This window comes from Crassostrea angulata, chromosome 9, assembly GCF_025612915.1.
Source record: "Crassostrea angulata isolate pt1a10 chromosome 9, ASM2561291v2, whole genome shotgun sequence".
NCBI classification, from domain to species: Eukaryota; Metazoa; Mollusca; class Bivalvia; order Ostreida; family Ostreidae; genus Magallana; species Magallana angulata.
Window position 1 is genome coordinate 32655372 of NC_069119.1, and position 24756 is coordinate 32680127.

General features: G+C 34.3%; 2 protein-coding genes across 3 annotated transcripts; one reads left to right on the forward strand and one right to left on the reverse strand.

Moving 5' to 3' along the window:
- Nucleotides 1-621: 621 nt before the first annotated feature.
- Nucleotides 622-20377, reverse strand: LOC128162633 (transcriptional repressor NF-X1-like). Of its 2 annotated transcripts, none has more exons than XM_052825873.1 (23): nucleotides 20239-20377; nucleotides 18084-19770; nucleotides 17471-17632; nucleotides 16967-17044; nucleotides 16413-16515; nucleotides 14670-14741; nucleotides 13555-13694; nucleotides 13162-13252; nucleotides 12672-12880; nucleotides 10669-10800; nucleotides 10203-10282; nucleotides 9602-9710; nucleotides 9053-9172; nucleotides 8621-8700; nucleotides 8383-8487; nucleotides 8172-8300; nucleotides 7068-7144; nucleotides 6587-6682; nucleotides 6029-6166; nucleotides 5567-5633; nucleotides 5233-5378; nucleotides 4600-4707; nucleotides 622-3729 (listed from the first exon to the last, which is right to left on the reverse strand). In XM_052825873.1, the coding sequence occupies exons 2-23, from the start codon at nucleotides 19744-19746 to the stop codon at nucleotides 3591-3593; spliced, it is 4044 nt and encodes a 1347-aa protein (XP_052681833.1). In that variant the 5' UTR covers nucleotides 19747-19770; nucleotides 20239-20377; the 3' UTR covers nucleotides 622-3590. The 2 variants fall into 2 exon arrangements, with proteins under 2 accessions (XP_052681833.1, XP_052681832.1); XM_052825872.1 differs by lacking the exon at nucleotides 20239-20377 and adding an exon at nucleotides 20006-20157.
- Nucleotides 20181-24069, forward strand: LOC128162636 (UPF0538 protein C2orf76 homolog). The gene is made up of 5 exons (XM_052825877.1): nucleotides 20181-20364; nucleotides 22674-22724; nucleotides 22880-22917; nucleotides 23222-23303; nucleotides 23680-24069. The coding sequence occupies exons 1-5, from the start codon at nucleotides 20196-20198 to the stop codon at nucleotides 23754-23756; spliced, it is 417 nt and encodes a 138-aa protein (XP_052681837.1). The 5' UTR covers nucleotides 20181-20195; the 3' UTR covers nucleotides 23757-24069.
- The last annotated feature ends 687 nt before the right edge of the window (nucleotides 24070-24756 follow it).

A 24756-nucleotide genomic window follows, 5' to 3' on the forward strand; every position in this document is an offset into this window, starting at 1 on the left:
TTGTATGTTGGTTTTTTTTTAATGCTTATAAAGTTCATGTTCATTTAAAAGTGATATTCAAATTTTACAATGAAACGATAAAAAAAAAAAATGTTATAATGGGGTTTTATGAAATGCTATCTGTGTGAGATATTGTTAACTTATTTTTCAAAGTTGGACAATTAGACTTCAAACTGTGTTTATTAAAGGAGGTATATAAATATTGTACATGTACTATGAATTGTTATCTCCCCTTGAATATATTTACTTTACCAAACATTGGGGGGGAGGGGGGGTTTCAAGATAAAGTGGTTTGTTATTCAATTTATATGCCAATAAACTAATACACAAAATGTGAACAATGAATAGATGAATAGGTTTGTAGAACCAGAAAACTTAAGGGGATATTTGTGATCCGAAATTGTTTCATGCTGATTTTATTTCATTTCCCCGCTTCAAAAAATCCATAATGATTACTAAACTATGATATACTTTTGTTGATTTATTAAATGTTATCCAAAAGAAAAAAAAAAGAAGAAAATTCATCTCTGCACCTATGGTCAATGGTACATGTACAATTGTACACATACTACATGGAACATACATTTCATCAATGAAAATCATATAAGACAGATAACTGTAGAGATTGTAACAACTTTATTTTTATGACATTGGTATGCATGGCACTGTTGAACTTTTCCATGAACCCAAAATGACAGAACTATCCCAGTAAAAAAATAAATTACAGAGCTCATCAGGAGAGGACATTAGACAATTAACTGACAGTGCTGAAATCTAGTTTTCTCTTTTAAAAGTGGTATGGGACACATCCATATTGTGATATACTTCCTAATGAAAAAAATAAATCAAATATAATTTTTTCCTTCTTAAAATTGAAACATATTACTAATTACATACGGTAATACAGATTACTGCTTACATAATCTAAGAATACAAATTCTCTATTTCTGTAATAAATACCAGTACATTATACTAACTAGGAAAAAATATTTTTTTTGAATACAGTTGTGTAACAATAGATAAAAAATTTAATGGCTATGTTTATATTATACCGGTATCAAAAATATGAACTAATTCAATCTATCTAGTAATTTATTATGAGAGGCTCATAAACCACTTCGCTCACCCGTGCAACAAGGTTCAAATTTTGAGCCGAGTTATTAACTAGCTTTTTAATACATGTATAATGAAAGTCACTGTCGTCCAAACTACTGCATTTATTTTGTATATCAATACATGTATACATAACCCCTTTCTAGTATCAAGGAAACTATTGTATAGACAATTTGAAGCTTCAACATATTACCTGGCTTACTTACCATTACTTTATATCAAGCTTTACCCAGCCCATATTGAATTTCCAGATAATAATTTTGATGATTCTGTGTTGTCCCATGTTTTTCACCCCTTTCGACCACTGACTGTATAGCCAAACAACTTCACGCAGACATATTTTGATCGGAAAAGTTATGATTTTAAGAGTTCTCATAACCTCATTCATGTTTTATAAAGTGTTCAATAATTTACATCACAGGTGAGCTAAGACACTCAAATGTTACATATAGTACTAAGCAGATGTACTCTGGTAAATAAACATCAGCTTTTCATTGGCAAACAATTAACAAAATGTAAAAGTCTACTTTTCTTTCGCTCAATAAATGCATGACGCACACATCAGACCAGCAAGCAAAATTACATGTACGCCTGTACAATTACAGCTACTGTAGATTCCTTATTTTACTTGCATGCCTTATTCCGTGGTTCCATTGTTTTGCATCAAATCGCAAGATTATAAAATGTGAAAGTCGAGTTTCTTGTATGCTTGACTTGATGAGTAGTCTCCATTGACATTGCTATGCAACTGGTAAATAGTTATCATTTTGGCGCTCGCTTCAGAGCCAGGGATGGATTTTATTTCCCCTGTGATTAGGGTTAGGATTAAGAGTTTTATGATAAAATAAACTTATTTAGCATTTTTTATGAGACTTTTTTGACTTTAGGTTTATTCTACGACGGCCTATACATTGGTGCCATATTCAATATGGGGACCAGCATACTAGATAACTGTTTCATTTACCGTAGTTAACATCTCTCCAAAAAAATTAAAGCAAGATTTTAGAATTTGCGAGATGTGGTTATTGCGATTTTTACACGGATACTAATTCTTCTCATATAATTAGGAAACTACTGTAAATCGTATATTATGCATCTGACACAACATACTTGATACCATATCACCGATTCCCAGTCAGAAGCACTCTGTTGATTAATTCACTAATAAGTATGAAATATTCTAATAATTGTCTTCATAACAAGATTCATTCCCACTAATTAAGATTCCTCTGATTCTTTTCTATTTAAAACCTTCAGTTGTTATCTTTTTAAATTAGCTATTAAATATAAATTCAAGAATATAGATTATCAATTAAAAGAACATACTCATCAGAAGACTTTCAATTTCTATCAAATTTAGATAGTCTCAATTTGACATGAATTTTCCAATACTGTAGATTATATTTAAACGTGAGGAATTAATTTCCGCATAAAATCGCAAGAGGCAACCCTCGCAGATTTTATAATCTCGCTTTTATTTTTCAGACAGTTTTGAACTATAGTAAATTATTGCAGAACATTGGTGATTGCGATTATATATTCTCGCAATTTGATACAGAACAGTGGAATTGCGGAATGAAGTACTCACGTAAGGAAATAAGGAATTTACAGTATACATAAAACTGTCATTTAATTTAAAGTAAAAGGAACTACATTAAATGTACTCTTTTGAATTTTTTATACCATAAAGTACATTTTGAATAAGTAAGTTTAACACCCCCCCCCCCACCCCCCCCAAAAAAAAAAATTAAAAATTTGTATTGATATCAAATATACATAAAATATTTTGTAATACAATGCCCAGTCTTTTGATTTTGATATACAGTAAAACATGGTTATAGCGAACATGCTTATAATGAATTGACAATTACAGTACTAGTGAAGTGATTTTCATTCCCTGTGACTTTTATACATGTTGTAAACTTGACAGATATATCGAATTACATTTATAACGAAGCAAAATCGCCTATCACTGGCACTTCATTATAAGGGTGTTTTACTGTATAATTATTTACTAATATGCTTTAATGCATAATACATGTATAAACTTGACAGATTTATAACGAAGCAAAATCGCCTATCCCTGGCACTTCGTTATATGGGTGTATCACTGTATAATTATTAACTAATATGCTTTCTTATATTAATGTGATTATTGTATTTTAATTTATTGCACATTCACTGCAAAATAAATTTTTTTTTTTTCACAACTTGACAAAAAAAATTTCATACAATTGAAAGTATTAAAACTTTTTTTTAATAATGCATAGATATTCATATAGCACTTTTTTGTCCTCTTGCAAAGACTCTTGTGCTAGAGTACTTAATTTTCTTATAATAAAGAAAAATACTCTTTTATCACAAAATTGAAAAAAAAAAATCGAACACCAAACCTAAGGAACAGTATATGCAATCATACAAGAAATGAAACATTCCCTGAAAAGTAAATGTAAGGACTTTCAGTTCAATGGCACTGCTCACTGGGTGGAAAAGTCAAAGTAATCAATCACTTTAGAGGTCGGGGTCGTCTCCTTGGTGTTATTTGACCTCTGAACCCGTTCTATCGGTTTGTCCTTCAGCACCTCGCAGCTATGTTTTGCAGCTAAAGCAGATTCTCTGAATATGAAAAATAATGAAAGATGACATTTGAAAAAACATGTAATTTCAAATGCAAATAATTTTCATGCAAGGAATTTCCAAACAATGGCCCTGTTTAGCACAAGCACCTGGTGTCAAAAACATTTATTTTCATGCTATGATAATTTCCTGTACTACTATTAATAATTACAATAAATTTTGAAAACAAAATATCTGTAAGCCAATGCTCACCCCCAGCAGCGCTCTAATGTGAATATATAAACTAAACAAAGTCAACATTTAACAGGAAGTTGACATCGAATTTGCTGAAAAATGATTCCTACCATATGGCATGCCAAAACAAAAAGTTTATTAAAATTTTAACCATCTGCAATGAATAATTGCTGAGATATCTTTTGATGGAAATTTGTAAAAAATTTTAAGCTAAAAAAAAAAGTCATTTAACAGAAAGTTGATGTCTGGTACAAAAATAACGTTTGTGATTAAAAGTGGCTAAGAAAAATGTGACAGAAATTTGTTACAGACAAACAGACACACAAGGATAAAACTGTACATCCCCTCTTCTTTGGAGTGGGGTTATAAAATTTGAAAATCGGGACAGTGAATATGATCCTTTTCAATAGTATACATGTAGAAGAGGAAATTTACCTCTCTATAAAAGGAGAAATTTTTAACACCATGTGCCTGTAATTTTAAGGTACATGTTCATGTATAGGTAAAGATTTTGTTCTATTTGAAAGAGAGAGACAGAGAGAGAGAGAGAAAGAAAATATACATCTGTTTTGCAAAGATCAATTGAGAGAGAAGTGTTCTGTATTGACCAACAAATGGTTTTCTGAAAGACACTGCTTGGTTTAGGTTTTTTTTTAATATGTATAGACCCTTTACCTGATTGTTGTCTCATTGTATCTGTGGGGGATTGGGACCGGGGCCTTGGGGTGAAGTTCTCTCTGGATGTACGAGGTCAAGGTCACATTAGGTAGCCAGCATTTATCCCTGAAAAATGTTGCTCACAATAACAAATACACCATGTAACATACATGTATCATACAGTGAATATCTTTAAGCATTTTGCAAATTTTGTAAAAACTGAGTATGGTACAGTTAAATCTGTCCATTAAAAATCTGAATTTGTCATTTTAAATTTTTGATTTCATAAGTAAGATATATCATCACAAAAATAAGCAGATATACCATAACTTTACAATGATAAAATTTTCACGATGATTATAATTATTGTCAATCATGATTTGATGCAGTAAAACCATCTCTTTTAGTTGTAATCTGTAAAAAAAATTGCTACACAAGCAAAAGTGGCTCACATGAATCTCATTTGAAATGTGCACGAATTTCATTCGAATTCTTTGCTTGAGAAAGAGACGAAAAGTAACATGCATGAATTTCATGCAAAAACCTTAATGTGATTTTGACACAAATATTTCGCACAATTTTCAAACAAAATGAACATGCATAAAAATCATGTGAGGCCCTTTTCCCTGTATACAATAAAACACTGCGTACTTGTGAGCTGTGGCCACCACGTTTTTGCTTGGTTCATAATCGTAACTCTGAGTCTCACATCCGTAACACTCGGCCAGCTCGTGGATCAGTCTCCGCTGGTCACGGTTCATGCACGGAAAAGAGTGCGACCGATATGCCTGCTTTGCCTGCCAAAAAGAATGGGAAATAAATTCATAACATAACATTTATGTTCAAGACTTTTCATAACCTACGCAGCAGTTAACCCAATTCAACAAATTTGTTAAACTGTTTCACAATACTCTTGTGGTATACTGTATGTTAACAATTTCTCGACATGTTCTATGTACAATTCCCATACATGTATGTACCGTACCTTTTTGGCATTCTGCACCAAATCATTGAAGTTCTTCTCAACACCTCCAACAAAATGAAGATTTTTTCTGTCAATGTAAAATAAAACAATATATATCATCTCTTGACAATGACAATTCTGTAGTACACATTGTAAATTAAAGCAAAAGTTTGGCTGGAAATGAAATTCCGATCATGGTTTTTGTTTCTTTTGGCAACCAATAATTGTTTTAAGAGGATTAAATTTCATAATTTGAAACACAGTCACACTTACAACACACATAATCAAATGTATTATACAAACATTTATCTTGTTGGGGTATTAGTTCCTATATTTATGTTTATCAGCAAACAATTAACAAAATTTTATCCCCTACAATATTTCTGCTCTCACAATGTGTAAATGCACTCCTTTCTCATGAAGAATTAGTTTAGAAAAGAAGTGCGATAATATTCAGCAAAATACAGTAATCTTGAAACTTACTTGGCAAAATCCTTGAGAAAATCTGAGAACGAGGGTGTACCCAGCTTGTTCCCGAGGTCAGGGTTCTTGATCTCGAGGGCCAGAGCTAACCGCCGATTCCTCTCAATGAGAGCACACTCTGCGTCACACTCCAGGACACTGTAACCATAGCGATATGTAAATTACTTTTCCTGCACTAAAGTTGTGTACACTATTTACATATAACAACAAACCACTTCTGAGATGCAGGTTCATGTACTTTGATCACCACTAATCATTTACAAAATTAATTCAAATTCAATATCTGTCTGCATTTTTTTTTTAAAAATAGGCTGGGTGGTCACCAATTACCCATCAGATCTAGCTTAAAATTGAAAAGATATTTCTATAGAAATAAATTTTTATTTTTATTTATTGGTAAAAAAATTTTTTTAATATTTTACCTTTAAAGTTTTAATATTTTTCAAATCTATATTTGTACATAGCTCTTCTTCTCAAGGAAATTCATTTAGTCTAAAAATCTAGACCATCCAGCTCTTCAAAATCAGAAACATTTTAAATGAAACATTGAGTGCTCACTTGTTCGGCTTTTTGGCCTTCTTGCCGGAGGTCAGATGTGATATATCCACACTCTGTCCAGCCCCCAGGGATGTGGCTATTGACTGCATGGTCTTACTGTGGGTCAAAGAGCAAAGGTCTTTATGAGGGTCAAAGAGCAAAGGTCTTTTAAAAGTATTAACTAAGTAATACCGTAACAGTATTGTTACTCTTACATGTACATGTATCTTCAACAGATCTTCATTTCACATGTTTATTGACATGTACATGTATTTTGAGAGATTTTAAGATCAAAAGAGATTTTTCACTTGACATGCTTATTAGCACTTTCTTTAATTCACCTTTTTGTTTCAATCAATCTATACTAAAGTCTTGTAATGAAATAGACTAAACCCATTCCCTTTTATAATGCAACACTTTTATGGAAAATACTAAATAAGTATGTACATGAAGTTTTTAAAGATTAAATTAAGTGTGCTTGACCTTTTGAACCCTGACTGACCTTTTGAACTCTTTGTTGTCCAATGATTGACAGGTTACCATGGATTCTCTGTTTCCACAGCTACATTTTATCTTCACCTGAAAAATTAGCAACTCATAACTTAAATAACCTTTAGTTAGTACAAAAAGAGATTTTTAGTCCTGTATACACTGTAGGTTGTAAAACATGGTTGATATCAACAACATAAACACTTATTATTCTCTGCCAATATATTTCATGATTAATTTTATTATTATCATGGTTGTCGTAAAGTTTTATGAAGTAATGTGACCAAAACGAGAGAGAGGTGACCTCTTAGAAGCATCATGATAAGAATGAGAGAGAGAGAGAATGAGGGAGATGGATGGACAGATGCAGAGGTAATTATATAAAGAAGGTACCATATATCAGGTTTTTTCCGCGTGTATCCAATTTCCGCTTTGTTCGCGACGATTTCCGAATCGCGGAAAATAAATCAGCGTAAATTTGATACAAAGTTTCCTTTTTGTAATAGAGTTCTCTCTTTCCTGATGAAGTGTACAGGTAAATAAAAGTACGGTGAACTATGTTCAGTTAGTTTACTCAGAGGTTCAAATTGCAGGATCGGAGGACAAGTGCCAGATAATAGATTTGTATGCCTTGTTGTTTATTTAATAATCCATTGACAAGCTAATTAAAACGTTCGCTTTCCTTGCATAAACCAATGTCTAATTATACCTGAGCTACTGGTATATGTAACGGTACATGTCATTGATCTATTTATTTATGACTGTTTGCGTCTCCGAAAATAATTGTCGGTAATTATTTTACATTAAGGAAAAACGTGTAAATAGATTCATTGACCGTTTGAATTTTTCAATACAAAGCGACAATTTAGATACTTTTCGCCACTTTCCTCCAAGGTTTAGACAATCGTAAATTATATTTACAATGTGACTTTGAAATAGTGAAAATTAGATTCGCTTAAATTTTATATACCCTTCTAGGCTCTGATTCGCGAAAAAAAACATGACGCGGAAAAAACTTGATATACGGTATTTAGAGATAAACAGAGAGAGAGAGAGAGAGAGAGAGAAAGGAGCTCTGACCTCTGAGAAGTTATACGACAATAGAAAGATAACTGACCTCTGCTTTGCAAGGGATGGACGGACACGGATCATCGGCGTGACAACGGGTCATACACAGGTGACTGCAATTTGCCCTCTTCTTGTGGCACGGCTGTCGACACGTCTCCCCCTCGGCCTGACAGGGACCCTGGAGAGAAACAGAAACAGTTGTTGTTGTGATTGGTTCTTGTTGCTTGTTCTGTTGTCACATTGAGGATGAGGAGACTTACGCTATGGCAGACTTTGGTACATTTGTGTTGTACGCAAGGTAACTCGTTATTACAGGGTAAACCACATGATATGTTGTCTCGGTGACAAGCGATGTTTTTCCTTTTCTGTAACAAGATAGAACGTGGAATATTGCATAATTTGAAACTGAAGGATACATAGATAATAGAGATCAAAAGAAGTAAAGGTGGCAGAGAGAGAGAGAGAGAGAGAGAAATAGAGAGAGTGATCATCACATACCTCATGTTTTCCCATACACCATTTCTCAGTCAGAGCTGTGCAAGGGGGACAATTCTCATCACTGTGACATCGATGTTGCACTAAAATTACAGTTATTCAATAAACATCTACATCATGATTCATTTAAAAACAACCCGTGAACCATTGCCTTTTCATTTAGATCATGTATTGTTTTATCCCAAAAATAATTTTTATATTTCAGTCCTCTTGTATTGACTTCTGAATCTAAAGCATATAAATTTTTTCATTTTATCCAATTCTCTTTAATCTCAACAAATCAACCATAAGATTAAAATAGAATTTTAAAAATGTAAAATAAATGTTGTCTACACTTGTACAACTTGCATAACAAGCGATATCGGTAGATATACTTCTGAGATATCTAGAAACAAGAATCAGGAATAAGAACAGGTTGGTATTGACTTCGCTTACCATCGTGATCACAGGCGTGAACACGGTTACACAGCTGGTGACACTCGGGCGGCCTCGCCCCGCAGGGAATGGGCGGGTACATGATCTCAGCCCCGCAGTGACAAGGCAGCTCGTCAAAACCTAGAGCATAGAATTATATGAATAACAACTAGAAAAACCTACAGCATAAAATTATATGTATATCAACTAGCAAAACCTAGAGCATAGAATTATATGTATAACAACTAGAAAAACCTACAGCATAAAATTATATGTATATCAACTAGCAAAACCTAGAGCATAGAATTATATGTACAACAACTAGAAAAACCTACAGCATAGAATTATATGTATATCAACTAGCAAAACCTAGAGCATAGAATTATATGTATATCAACTAGAAAAACCTACAGCATAAAATTATATGTATAACAACTAGCAAAACCTACAGCGTATAGAAGTACATAAACAATGCCATTCTTCATTAATAGTCTTGAGGTTAATCATTTAAAATCCTTCTTTTCCAATATTCTTAACGTTTTAAAATCGCAGACATTTGGATTGACTTACTAGCCATTAGACATGGTGGACAGTTGCCGCGGTGACAAGGCTCCTCACACCTGTGTAGACCACACGGAAGTTTCTTCCCACAAATCAAATTACAGGCATGGTCTTCTGACTGAAAAAAAAACCGGTCAAAGCTGATGACAATAGGAAACATAGCTGCATACTTATCACATACATACTGCAGTGGTTTATGGTACATACCTCACAGCAGTGGTTTATGATGCATACTACACAGAAGTGATTTATGCTGCATACCACACAGCAGTGGTTTATGCTACACACAACACAGCAGTGGTCTATGCTCAACACCACACAGCAGTGGTTTATGCTACATACCATGCAGCAGTGGTTTATGCTACATACCATGCAGCAGTGGTTTATGCTGCAGACCACATAATAAAGTAGTGGTTTATGCTGCAGACCACACAGCAGTGGTTTATGCTACATACCACACAGCAGTGGTTTAGACTACATACCACACAGCAGTGGTATATGCTACATTCCTCATAGCAGTGGTTCATGCTACATAACAGTGGTTAATGCTACACACCACGAAGCAGTGGTTTATGCTACACACCATACAGCAGGGATCTATGCTACATACCACACAGCAGTGCTGCCCACACTTGTGTCTCTGACAGGACCTCAGTTTGTTACACTTTCTCTCACACAGGAACACCCGGTCTGAAAACAAACCACACCCACAGTGTAAGTACATGTACATCTGATTCCTCATATATAGCACAACTATCTGTTCAAATTTATGTCTTATTATAATATCTTTTAATTCAATTCTATTTACATTTTTATTTTGAATCATCTTAAGCTTCATTGGGGCTATTTGTTATTGTTCTCTGGTATTATGTATACAGCAAAACTATGTGTTAAAATTATAAGTCCTATAAATTAAATATCTTTATTAAATTCTATTTTTCCACTTTAATATGCTATTGATCTCTGGCATTACTCTACATACATCAAAAGTATCCCCTCTTGCAAGCATATTCTTAAATTCTTTTTAATAAAATAATTAGCTTTTTTCCATATTAAGTTCGTAAATTCACCAGTACCTTTCAACTTCATGACCTCGGTACAAGGGAACTCTTTCTTGAACTTTGTGCAGCGACAGGTCAGCTCTGTTGTTAGGTCACATGATCCACAGGGCCCCTCGTGACATTTACGCTCACAAATGTGCGGCTTCTCTGCAAGTGCAGACCATACACATCAAATACATAAGATAGCACAAGTGTTAACACAATATACAATGTGTAAATATACATTGTGGTGTCAAAAGTCTTGAAAAATTTACCAAAGTACGGGTATATTAACATAATTGATAGTGTAAGAGATGATTTTCTTTACCTTACATACAGACACACATTTTTACCAGATATCTCTTTAACTGAATGAGGATAAACACAAAGAAACCCAGCTAAAATAGTACCAGACTGTTGTTTTAATTGCTTAAACTAATAAATTGTTAACTGTTTAAATGTATATGATCAGTAGTCTTAATTCAAGAGTATATATCATGTATATACAAATTTATATACCGGTATGCATTTAATGAAATATGATTACATTGTCATGTAATTTCTATCTACATGTCAATCTGGCTAATATCCAAAAGCTATGAAATGTAAACAGCAATTGAAAATAACTGTAAAAGTTAACAATAAGTAGGAGTAGAAAATCTTGACACGAGCAAACCTAGCTGCAAAAACAATCTTATATTCTGTATAAATTCAATTTGAAATCAAAGTACTGAAAGTACTGAAAAGCGCAAACCTAGCTTGGGTCTAAAGGAAATTTACTTTGTGCAAGCTTAGTTAGAAATGAGACTAATCGACATAATGTGAATTAATATTGATTGAAAGTAACTAATGCCAGAAGGGTCGAAATGGCGTTTAAGTTGTACTCATCCAAAATTTATCCTTATTTAATTTAATTTGGTTAAGAAAATTTGGTCGAAATTACGTTTCTTTTAAATATACATGTATATTATGATTTATCATATACACTTAAAGTTAATTTAAATCAAAGCTGAACACGACTTGTAAATGGGCACCTGCCTGAATCATGTTATATAAAAGCCTTTGATTTTGTTACACTTTATTTCACATCTGTACCTTGTGTGCGACGTGTTAAATACGTTTGTTTGACAAATGTCTGCACTTGTATTGTCGTTATACGCATGCATTTTCTTTATAAAGGTATTGCATTGACCATTATAATTGATGTTGTGAATCTTCTTCTGCATATGTACTGCATTTATCTGGTAAGTTGTTGCGTCTAAGTAACAAATGTAAGCGACGTAAAATATACGTCCACACAGATGAGACCTACTATGCAAACTTAAAGTGTTTAGTTCCTTATATATGTGCTGTGAGGAAAGCGGCGAACACCAAGAACTATATGTGGCTATTTACAAGTCGTTTTGATTTTTCTACATTCCAGCCTCTGTTTATGCACTCACAAGATTAGCTTTTTTAAAAGCTAAGAAACTCAGACACTGGAATATATATACATTTTAGGTGACAAGAGAATACACACTCTACTACATGTATAAAAATACAAGATATAAATATTTTGAATTATAATATGCAGATGTACATATATTTTTATAACTGTATGTGAGGAGGCAAGTGTGTAGCAGTGTACACGTATACAATGCAGTTTGACCTAAAACTGACCAGTTTCATAACTTCTTCGAATTTCACTAACACGGACTGTCTAGTTTAATTCCTTCCCAGAATTCCAATTTACGGAAGCGCATTTGAAGTTTCACTATAACTTAATAAATCGACCCGAAGGCTGACTATAATCACTGCGTAGCAGCTTCTGCAGTGATGTACGTAAGCCCTGCACATTAGATTCACAATAGCCCTTGCAGTCATGCGTAAACCCATGAAACTGGTTCCCCAATCAGTTTAAATGATGTATATTTCTGCTCATAGGGGGCAGTTATTCGATGCACCGGAAGTAGAAGTCTAACACCAATAAAGCGCTGAGCTATGCTTAGCGCTTTAAAAATGATATATCACAGTTTACTATAATATGAACATATACATACTTGAAGGCCCACACTTCAGAGGCTTGCGACATTTTCCCCCACATGTGGGTATGGGTTCAAGACAGGACTGCCTGGGGGTGGGGCTGAGGTCGGCCAGGTCCCTTGCCCCACAGGGGCAGGTGGTGATGGCCTCTGGGAGGAGTGTACAGGACTGGCAAGACCCGGGGTGACAGGTGTCTTCACACTTGTGGTTACCACAACCCAGTGTCCTGTTATATATGTATAAATACACATGTAGAGCCATCTTGGACATGTAGAAATATCAAACATTTTCTGGCTTCCTCATATACTGTAAGTTCCTTATTTAGTACTTGGTTCCGCAACTTCAATCACGAAAATATAAAATTACAATCACCAATTTTTTTGTTATAATTTCATATGGCTCAAACCTGTCCGATAAATAAAATTTTATGCAAGATTTTAAAATCCGTTTAAAACAGGGGTAATAAAAACATGTCATAAGCTTGAAACACATGAACAATTAGCTCACTTGTCACACTTGATGCCACAGCTGTAGGACTCGGCGAAGGACTCGCTGCTGCCACATGTTACCTCCCTTGATTCATGACTGCCATAGCACTCTGTAAAATCAATAATCCATGCATGAATCTGTATGATTAAGACTGCAAAAAATCACACATTTCAAAGATAAGTAAATCTTAAAGTTTACTGACATTCACCTTCTGTCCTTTATAAAATTTATACTCCATCAGATTCCTTTTGTATTAATTTTGATTATTTTCCAACGGATCCCAATTTAAAAATCAATCAACTGGATAATCCAATTTAATATAAACATTTTTCATGTTAAACATGGCAGATCGTCCATTATTTTGAAATTGTTTTCTACGACCTTTCAAAATGAAAGGTTGTGACCTTTTACCTTGTTTGATGACCTCTGTACAGGGGTCACAGGGGCCTTCGTGACAGATCTCCTTACAGAAGTGCTTGCCACAGTTCAGCTGTTTCTCACACACGCTGGAACACTTGAAGATTTCTACACTGCTGCACTTCATCGACTGACTGAAATCACAAACAAGAAATTACGCAAACTGCAAACAATTCTTATATTTTGCATGTTCAATATTTCGCGGAAATTAATTTTTCAAAAGGTTAGCGTGGATTTGAGTTGCACTTTCATTAATGTAACTATTTATCATTATATGTACAGTATATGTTTGACAGTTAGTAAAATAGACGTACTTGATTAAACAGAAGCTTAATTCCACCAAAAAAACATTAGAATTAGAATACACAGCCGAATATGATAAGTTTACAGTATTCAATTCACTAAAAATTTCCTAAAAGCCATCTACATTCAAGGGGTATTTTATAAAGGAAATTCCTATATTCAAACCACTATTTACTCCTGGATTATCATTGGCTGTCCCAAAATAAAATTGATCAAGGTCAGCTAACAAGACGAACAAATTTCAATTGTGATGTTGACATACAGGAAAATACATATAGTGAAAATTTAGATTGTCTAAGTTTACTGACCCAGGGGACCTGTTCTACCACAGAACAACATCAAAACCTGGGTCACGTAGATGTTTACCACAGAATGACATCAAAACCTGGGTCACATAGATGTTTACCACAGATAGACATCAAAACCTGGGTCACATAGATGTTTACCACAGAATGACATCAAAACCTGGGTCACATAGATGTTTACCACAGAATGACATCAAAACCTGGGTCACATAGATGTTTACCACAGAATGACATCAAAACCTGGGTCACATAGATGTTTACCACAGATAGACATCAAAACCTGGGTCACATAGATGTTTACCACAGATAGACATCAAAACCTGGGTCACATAGATGTTTACCACAGAATGACATCAAAACCTGGGTCACATAGATGTTTACCACAGATAGACATCAAAACCTGGGTCACATAGATGTTTACCACAGAATGACATCAAAACCTGGGTCACATAGATGTTTACCACAGAATGACATCAAAACCTGGGTCACATAGATATTTACCTCTGTTTGCCACACAGACACTGGCGGGTGACCACAGCATTGCAGGGTGGGCAGGGACCCGGATGACAAAGACTGAAATGGAGAAAACGAACATAAAAACTCATTTTTAAAGTAATATGGAAAATGGATCACACAAATGTTCATTCTGCAACAGCATCTTGCGCTGATAAAAAACAACATAGCTTTGTTTGGTCAATGCATTATAAAGCCTAATGTAATCATTTCAGAATTTAAAGGTAATTAATCTATATAATTATAGTTTCAAATACAGAGACATGGTTAAATTCTTGCTCATTTAAAAGATGTTTTTCAATAAAAACCATGTTGCAGAATAAATGACACCCTTCTGAATAACACCATCTACATGTATGTGTATAGATGATATTTCTCTTAGGAGTCTCAGTCTTAAACAGGAAGAGATTGACATGTATGTTGCTTTCTCTTGCCCAAATTTAGGTTAAGGTGGCTCTATACACCCACAGTTTATTCCAATTTTCAATAGAAGACCACAAAACATATACTTATCAAATATTAAAATGACGATAGGGATACTATAGGTATTTTTAAAGAATTTTTTAATGTTTTTTCGTGTTTTTGTAAAATACTTTTTAAAAAGACAGCTATCAACAAATTGAGAGAAATTATTTTGTCATATGATGGATATTTCCTTCGGACACATAAAAAAAAATATAACACTTCTTAACATTCAAAAATGTTATTATTGCAATTTTTTTTAGTATTTCCCCAAAACATATTTTTTCATATTTTCTTACTCTGCTGACAAATCATCTGAAAAAGTTGCTTGATGTTATAAGAAAATGTATTTTAAAAAATGTGAAATAAAAAATTGAATGAAAACAACTGCAAATAAACACAAAAAAAATTTTAAATTTTATTTGGTATGAAAGTTCCTCATGTAAGGGTTATCGTTCCTAAGTCCCAAGGCCCAAACACCTTGGGGACTTTTCATTTCTGAGTTGAAGAAAATTTCCTAAATATAATGTTGGAATGATAAATACATGCATATTTCATTATAGACTTTGCCCTGTATAAGTGAATATATTCGCTTTAGCGCAAAACTAAGTCAAATAAATAAAGGGGAACATTGACTAGGCTAATAGGATTTATGTATCCCAACCTGAGAGAAATTCAAAGCAACCCTCTCATCCCCGTTAGGTGTCGATATTAATGTGCATTAAAGTATATCATAATTGAAATATTTTCACCTGTTTAGAATTTTCTTTCACGGTATTAAACCAAAAAATACGTTTTAGACATTTTTGAAAAGTTAAAAAAATTATTGTTCTCAACGGGAATCGAACTCATGACCTACTGGTTTGTGGTGAACCCACTAACCCACTGCGCTACGGTGTAACATATCGATGATGCTAAAGAAACTCTTTAAAAATTTATACTTGATTTTATTGTTTATTTCGATAAATAATACCACACAACGTGAAGGTGTCACATATACCACATTACTTGTAAGTAATGAATTTTCCAATTATCAAATTAAATCTATCCATTTAACAAATTTTTCAAAATAGCGGTTCCAATACAATTCACCTCAGTTTAAATCAGCCAGTACCGGAAATGCATGTTTCCTGATTTACTTTTTTGCATACTGCGTCATCAAAAAGTGGTGTATAGAGCCACCTTAAATTTCAAAATATGGACCATCAGGCATCTATTGCATTCACAAATGTACATTTATCTATGCACACAAAATGAATTTGAACTTACATGTTGCAGTGATGTTTACATCTTGCTGAACGATTTTTCTTGCACACTTCTCCACAGCTGTGAGGCGTTTCCATCCGGTTCCATTCAGGGTCCCGGCATTTTCCTGTCAATAACGAAAAATATAATAAAACCCCTTCATCGAAACTGTGGTACTGAGATTCTTAAGGTCAAAGGGACATAGTTTGGTGAGATAATGGCAATTGTTTCATTTGCATGTCTCTTTATTATCTAATTAATATAGTACCCATTTAATTGTCTTTATTAATTTACCCTGCAAAATAGCAGTACTACAGTCATCAATCGCAAAGATTTATAAGACAAAGACATTCATCCTTTACATGATCACTCTCAACAACAGATAAGAGCAATAAATTTCACAGGAAATTATATTAAATACATGGACGTTTTAAGTACAGGAAATCTTAACTAGATATTCAAGACATTGTTTACTCAGTCTGTAAACGATAAGAGATGGTGTTAAATTTGCATTTTTTGAAAACAACACATAAAAATACTAATTTATGGTGTACATATTCTCAAGATGAAAGACTGACCACAAAAACAGCGGTACTGATTAGGAATCTTGTCGGACGTGTTTTGACATGCGGGGCATCTCCATCCGTTGTCCACGCCTACAGAATCAGATACAAAACATGTACTCAAAGAAAACAAAGTCTATGCATTCTGTAATTCTATTTCAAAACTCTTTTGTTATATAACATATATATAATAATGAAAGGAGTGGTATTTATTTAAATATATGAATGAATCAGTGTATCTGATCAAAAAGAGCTTTGTACATTTTGTTACACCATGTACACTGAGAAACATATTTAACAGGTAAAAAAAATCATACACATTAAATTTAAACCTATGGTTACTTTGAGATTTCTCACACATTTAACTCTATTCCCCCTGAAGCATTATACTCTTTACCTTCTAAAGCCATAATATGATGCATCGGTTATTTCCCTAATGACAATTTATGATACGTCTTTATTAAGAGGGAATGAAACTGACTTAGTGATTAATGTAGCCATATTTTCCTATATACCCACCTTCAATGCGAGCTGTGGGCGACTTGGCCCACGTCTTGATACAGCGAAGATGGAAGATGTGATAACATCCGTTACAGCTCCACACAGCGTTCTGTCCGCGAATCGTGTCACAGCACACCATACACTCGTACGTACCCGCTGTCAGCTGTTCTATCAGTAGAGCTGTCAAAACACACTTCAGGGTCAGCCATATAACTTTAACTAACTCAAAACACTTTCAAATTTCATATTTATTAAACATTTTATTAAAATTATTTTGAAATTAAAACTCTAAAGTTATACAATATGTTTTCCTCAGATTATCAAATTTTCATTAACATCAATCTGCATAGGTGATCTTCGAAGTTCCATTCATTGAATGGAGTAAATTCTGAATAACTTGATATCATTCAAAACATTTAATGTATTATAATTATACATGTACATGTGGTTATTCAGTTGCATCGCAGGCCAAGCCTGTTTTGACCGTCAGCTTTTGGTATATAATTTCAAATTGGTATATAATTATGGGTACGAGCTTATGATCAATGACTGGCTTAGCCCTAATTGGAAGCAGCATGTACCAATATTATTCACCAATGACTGCTTGTAAAAACAGAACACAGTGCCTTACCTCTCTGGCTCTCGTCCACTTTCCCCGATGCTGTTCTGAGCAGCACCTGTTTCTTCTTGCTGTGTCCCTTCTGGTTCTGCTGTTGGTGCTGATATAGCAAGTTCTGCTTCCTCATTGGTTTGTAATGAATAGACTTATCCTTATCTTGTCTCCTCGGCAACTCCACGTCGCTAGCGTTACTTCTAGTCTCGCCCGAAAAACAGATGTCGTCGCTCGTCTCGCTCATGGTATCAGACATCGTTCTCCGATCCCATTCCACTACCGCTTGACAGATCTGATTTGTGAAAGATTCTGTACTCTCGCCATTAGAGTTTTTATGTTCCCTCTCTTTGGTTTTGGGGACAAATTCCTTCCTACTTCCTGCAGCAGTGCTTTGTGTAATTCCTTCGTCACGATAGTCACGCCCTTTTCTACTTTCACTTTTGCCTGCATTGTGATCCCTAGGACTATTTCTCTGACCTTGTCTACTATCCTTTTTATTGGGATTATTTGGTTTCCTGTCTGCACGGTCTCGGCCATACTGATACTCCTCTCTGTTACGTGTATTTTCTTTTTGTTGATCAGAGCCATCATACTTGCTCCCTTTCTTATTTTGACCCTTTCTTTGATCCTCTGTGTGATGCTGATTGTGTTTAGACCCCTGGTGGCCACTTTTAGGTCTCTCGTTGTGCCCTTTAGTGCCTCGTTCGCCTCTCCAATGATCAATTTCTGTCACATCTTGCTTATTGGTCGATTTTTTACTAAATGATGCAAAGTTCTTTTCAAAGAAGTCTTGATCAGAACTATAGGCTTTACTTTTTCTCTCTACCACCCCACTGTCTGTATCTTGGCTATTACTAGATATCTCTCTTGCTTTCTCCGCCTTGTGAGTTGGGTGCGAGTTCTGATCAAATTTTTCCACATTAAAATTACCATCACTTTCATAACTCTTTCTCGATCTTTGAACATCTTTTAATTTTTTATGAAATATTTCGCTTGTACCATCACTTGTCTTGTCTTTTCCTTTTTCAAACTTACTTGATTTCCCTTCTTTATAATAATTTTCCCTATGTTTTTCACCAAAGTCCCCATCTCTTGTGTGTCTGTGATCTTTATCCTGAACTGGCGATCCATATCTTTCAGTCCTCTGACCCTTTTCACTTCTTTGACCCTGTCCTTGTTTATAGCCATGACCTTGGCCTCTACCATATCCACGACCTTGACCTTTTTCATACCTTTGACTTCTCTCATATCCAGCATCTCTTTGATGTCCATGATCAAATTGCCTATCATAATTTTTTTCTTGTTCTCTGTCATATCCATGCTTATGACCCCCTCTATGTCCTTGACCTCTCCTATAACCTTGACCTCTGCCGGACTGTGTGCGATACTCTTTAGAACTACCTTGCTGGGAGTATGGCCTATTTTGTTTACCTTCATCATTTTCATGATAAGAATTTCCTCCGGTTGACTGTGGTCTAATTTCAGAATTAACAAACTCCCCACCCTGGATGTAATTTTGAGGAGGAAAACTGTTCATGTTAGGAACATAAAATTGACCAGGAGAGGGTGTTTGGAAAAAAGGAGGAGGAGGCATGTGCATTGGAGGAGGGTAATATGGTCCATTTTGAGGATCATATTCTTCATAGCTTTGATAGGGATCTGTTTGATAGTAGTAGGACATTTCTGACCTGTGTCTTCAGTGAATCTGAAAGAACAGAAAATATACCATATGTGATACGAAATCAATTCAAATCCCTTAGATTCCCTGTTAAAAGCAGAGACATACCACCCCTGTTAAAAGTTACGCTAAATGAAAATAAAGCATAGAAAAGTTGATTTTTACTTCAGTCATCGGATTAATGCCACATCAATATACAGTTGAAATGGAAAGTGAAAATAAAGGCTCGTCTAAAAAATTCGAGGAAATTCGGCTAACATACCTCTCTTCTACTTGAATTTGAAGTCTGCTCAGTTCTGTGTATTTTAAATTGGCAAACAACTCATTATTTATCATTAAATAAACTACAGTGCATATCTTTTTAAGTGTTGTTGTTATCTCTTTTATCGCAAGAAGTTGCGATGTTGGGCAATATTGAACTCGTCAAAATTTCATAATACACCCGTAACACCATGTCAGAAAAGCGCTTGAAATTGAGATCACTTGAACGCTTACCTTTGATGGCGACTGTTACCATACGTCTAATCCGTTCGTTTGAACATCGAAATTTGAAGCACGTTGTTTACCATGACGTTGACTTGACACAGAGTGTCGCAGACTTCAAAGACTTTGTCAGGAAAGGTAAGTTTACCCCCAAAATGTCCACTGAAAAATTACGATTGTGCACTGTTTGCGATGTTTCAACCGGTTCCATGTGGTTTCTTTGGGAAAACGAAACTAAGTTCTTTTTAGTTCACCTGAACCAGTGTATTCCAGAATTCATTTATTTCGTCGAAATTTTCCTGACTTAGCATTATATAGTTGAAGGTTAATAACCTAAAACAACTATTTTTTTTAATGAAGCGACATATTGGTGGTACATTAACTTGATTAAGGCAACTGTAAGATTCATGTTTCTATAGTATCTAATTATTTAAAAGATTTTTATTTATTTACTTTATTCCTTCAATTAATGCCTGATGTGGAAACAGGCTAGTGATTAGGCCCATTGCTCATTATCAGCAAGGCTGCATAGATACATTCCATAACGTTATAAATTATTTTATACTTTCATGTTAAATACTGAAATCTGATTGGTTAAGCCGCAGTTGATAATCCGTTCTATTACCTTTAGCGTTAGCAACACACTTAGCAAGGGGTAACACATTGTTACATGCGCATAAATTATGTGTGTACAGTTCGCCGTAGAATTCACATCATTTGTACAGTTCGCCATAGAATTCACATCATTTGACTCATTTCTATAATCTGTATAGCTAGTACACACATTACAGATGTTTGATCCACCTCTAAATTTATCGCGGGAAATATAGCACGAGTGCACTGTGACGTCATCCATGACTTTGTTCTTCTTTGTTTACATTTCTTGACTCAATACGGAGGTATGGAAGCATGTAACAAATCTTTTGAGTCTCGCCATAGCATATGCGGTACTCAAAACGTGTCTTCAAACTTTAAGTCACTGTAAATTACAAGTTAAAAGTCAGCCATTTTTGGCATAGCACCACGGGTGAAAACATTAGAGAGCATTATGGGACGTAGACAAAAAATTTTGTTTGATGAACTGTAGGTTTAGCTCGTTCTTTTTCCCGCGCACACTGGTTCTTAGAGATCGCTTCGCTCGCTATAAAAGCAGTACAAAATTCTCTAAAATTTAGACATTCAGTATAATAAAATAAATTGTGCCTGTTCATGAGGATAACAGTTGAAATTGACACCCCTCAAAAACCATTGTCAGACAATGGTATCCTCGTGGAGTCAATTTCAACTGTTACCCACCCAAACAGGCACTATTTATATAGTAACAGCTAGTTGCTGTCATCCTAGTAACATCAAGAGTCAATCTTGCATGATAATACTCCTTGTTTTGGTCATAGAATGTGCCATGGCCATACAATCTAATTAGAATTAGATGTTAGATCCACTCGCTAACTTGCTACACAAACACCAAATATTAGATCCGCTCACTTACTCGCTACACAAACACCAAATGTTAGATCCGCTCACTTACTCGCTACACAAACACCAAATGTTAGATCCGCTCGCTTACTCGCTACACAAACACCAAATGTTAGATCCGCTCCCTTACTCGCTACACAAACACCAAATGTTAGATCCGCTCGCTTACTCGCTACACAAACACCAAATGTTAGATCCGCTCGCTTACTCGCTACACAAACACCAAATGTTAGATCCGCTCGCTTACTCGCTACACAAACACCAAATGTTAGATCCGCTCGCTTACTCGCTACACAAACACCAAATGTTAGATCCGCTTGCTTTCTCGCTACATGCAAAAACAGTTTATGTAGCGAGTAAGCGAGCAGATCTAACATCTAATTTTAATTAGATTGCATGGCCATGTGAGCATGCATGATGATTAATGTGATAATTTATATTGACTTAAGTAAGAACAAAAGTTATGTCCCTTTGTGGGGTCAATTGGTGAAATTAAATCAAATTTTCTTGAGCAAATTAATGCATGTGCATGTTTAATCTTGGTAATGATCCTAATCAGCTATATCTTGATAGTAAGATGCCATCGCCAAATCCTTGGACAGTCCTTCATAATTCATGCTGGGATATTCAACTCCAACTTTAGTTGCATTTGGCAGTTAAAATTGAAATATTTGCAAAGCACATCTTCCAGCTTTTTATTTTGGACAGATGTGAACTAATGAAACTGTTTAAAGTCTGGCATTTGCGATTTGATGCAAAATGATAGCACAATTGAGTAGTTAAGTGGTTGGGTAAAATGAGAAATCTACAGTATATGATCTTTTTAGCATTTTCCTGGATAGCTAATAAGCTCCCTTCAATACATGTACAAGTTTGACTGTTGTGTATTGATTTTGTGATACATGTACTATATACATTGATACATGTATTGTTGTCTTGATCATGTTGATTGTTCACATTTTTTTTTTTAGACATTTCAACAAGACCTGGGTTACCTCCTCCATTTAAGACATATCCATTTGGTGAGTTTAACATTTTGAAGGCCAAAAAATAAAATGTATTATTTTTGAATTTTAGAATCTTGATTATTCCTTTAAGTTACAGTAACTGTTGTATTTTAACCACATTTATGAACATTTATTTATTAACAAATGAGTTATACATGTTTTATTTTCAGATACTCTGAAGATCTCCCATAAAGCTTATGGATACAAGGTCAGTATCACTGCTGTTTCAATTTCTTATTGATTATTTTAGCAAAGAAATATCATTTCTTATTGAACATTTAGGAAACTCCTTTGATTTGCTTAATTTAGTCATTAAATTACATGTAAATCTATAAACATAGCAACAAAGCTTATTTTGATATCCATCTGATATTTTATGTAAATTGAATAATATTATTTAAGGAGCAAATGATGAAACTACAGTCTATACTAAAAATAAATGTGAATATACATTATCAGTACTTTCAATACTTTGATTCTTATTCTCCTTCAAACTTTTACATGTAATGTAGAGTAACGATCCAGTGATAAACTTGGAGGATGATGAAAAGTTGATTCTAAAAGAGGAGAGTTCACTTAAAGAAAATGGAGTAGGTAGGTGCCGCTACAGACTTCATGGTTCATCAAATCTGACAGCTTGTTTACCTATGTTTATCTTCAGACTTGTACAAGCAACTCAAATTTTGCTGAAAATACTCTAAAATAAAAAATGAAATTTAATGTTTTGGAATTTACATGTACATGACATAAATTTTTGTTGTTTAATTATAATGTTAAAATAAAAGTTAATAATTATACATTTTTTTAAAACACAATGAAGGTTTGCGGCAAGAAATAATTGCAAATTAATTGCAGTAATTGCTGAAAAACATTTGGTTTACCATTTACAAATAATTTTCATTTTCTGTGCTATAAAGCATGTTTGCTCCATTGAAATGAAGTTAGTGCTTTTGTCTTATTTTGTTGTCAGATAATGAGACGGAGATCTCCTTCTTCAAAATGGAGGATTATCTTGAGTATAAGAAGAACCCCCACCTTGCTTGGTGATCAGTTTATTCTTTACACTACCAAATAAATGCAACAATATCCCTGACAGTACCAATACAAACTCATGCCATATAATCCATGGCCAACAGCAGGAATCTCTACTCAATCAAGTGCCATTGTGGTTTTACAAACAGCATACAACAGTGAACCACGATACTGGTAAATCTTTGCCTTTATGGTGGGATTGAACTGGGTGCAGAGAGGAATTTGTTCACGCAAAAAGGAAAAATATAGCAAACAAGTGAATAATGCTATATGTTGATATGATTCTTTTGTAATCAGTAGATGATATTAAAAATGTGACGCAACAGAGGATTGGTTTTTTATTTATATTTACCGGTAAATGAATTTTACAATGAGTTAGGCAATTATGGTTTCATTTTGAGATAATGGAATATATTTATGTAGGAATTAAAATTTAATGAAGTGCAATCTGGTGCACTTACAATGCAAAAGGTAGATATGTAAGATATGAAATATCGTTTATTGATGTTTAGAAATCTTGTTGATGCAACTTAAATTAATTAATATTCAAGTATAAAGGACCCCCCATCCCCAATTTTGTCATTACTAAAGTCCAATCTTGAAATCATGGGACCAAGTAATTAGGGCCTCATTCAGTGGGTGTCCTATAGTGATCAGTCTGTCCTTTCATCCATTTGTTTGTCAGAGATCACTTGTCTTTAGCATATTTTCTCTCCCCTTGGCCAAATATTTGGCTCATACTTCATACACAGAGTGCCTTTGGGTAAAGGGTGTGCAGTGATCTTGATCATGAACCATTTCAGTTTCTAGGTCTATAAGGTTAAGGTCATAACAAAACTATGTAAAAAATCGTTGTCCAGATCTTATATAACCTCCCCTAGTGGAAGTTTACCTTTCAGGTGTTGAGGATACAAGATATTGAAGGTACGCATATTACTGGTAAATAAAATCCATGAGTTGGACATGATATTTAAACTAGGTTCAAGCTGAGATGATACTGACAGGATATTGAATT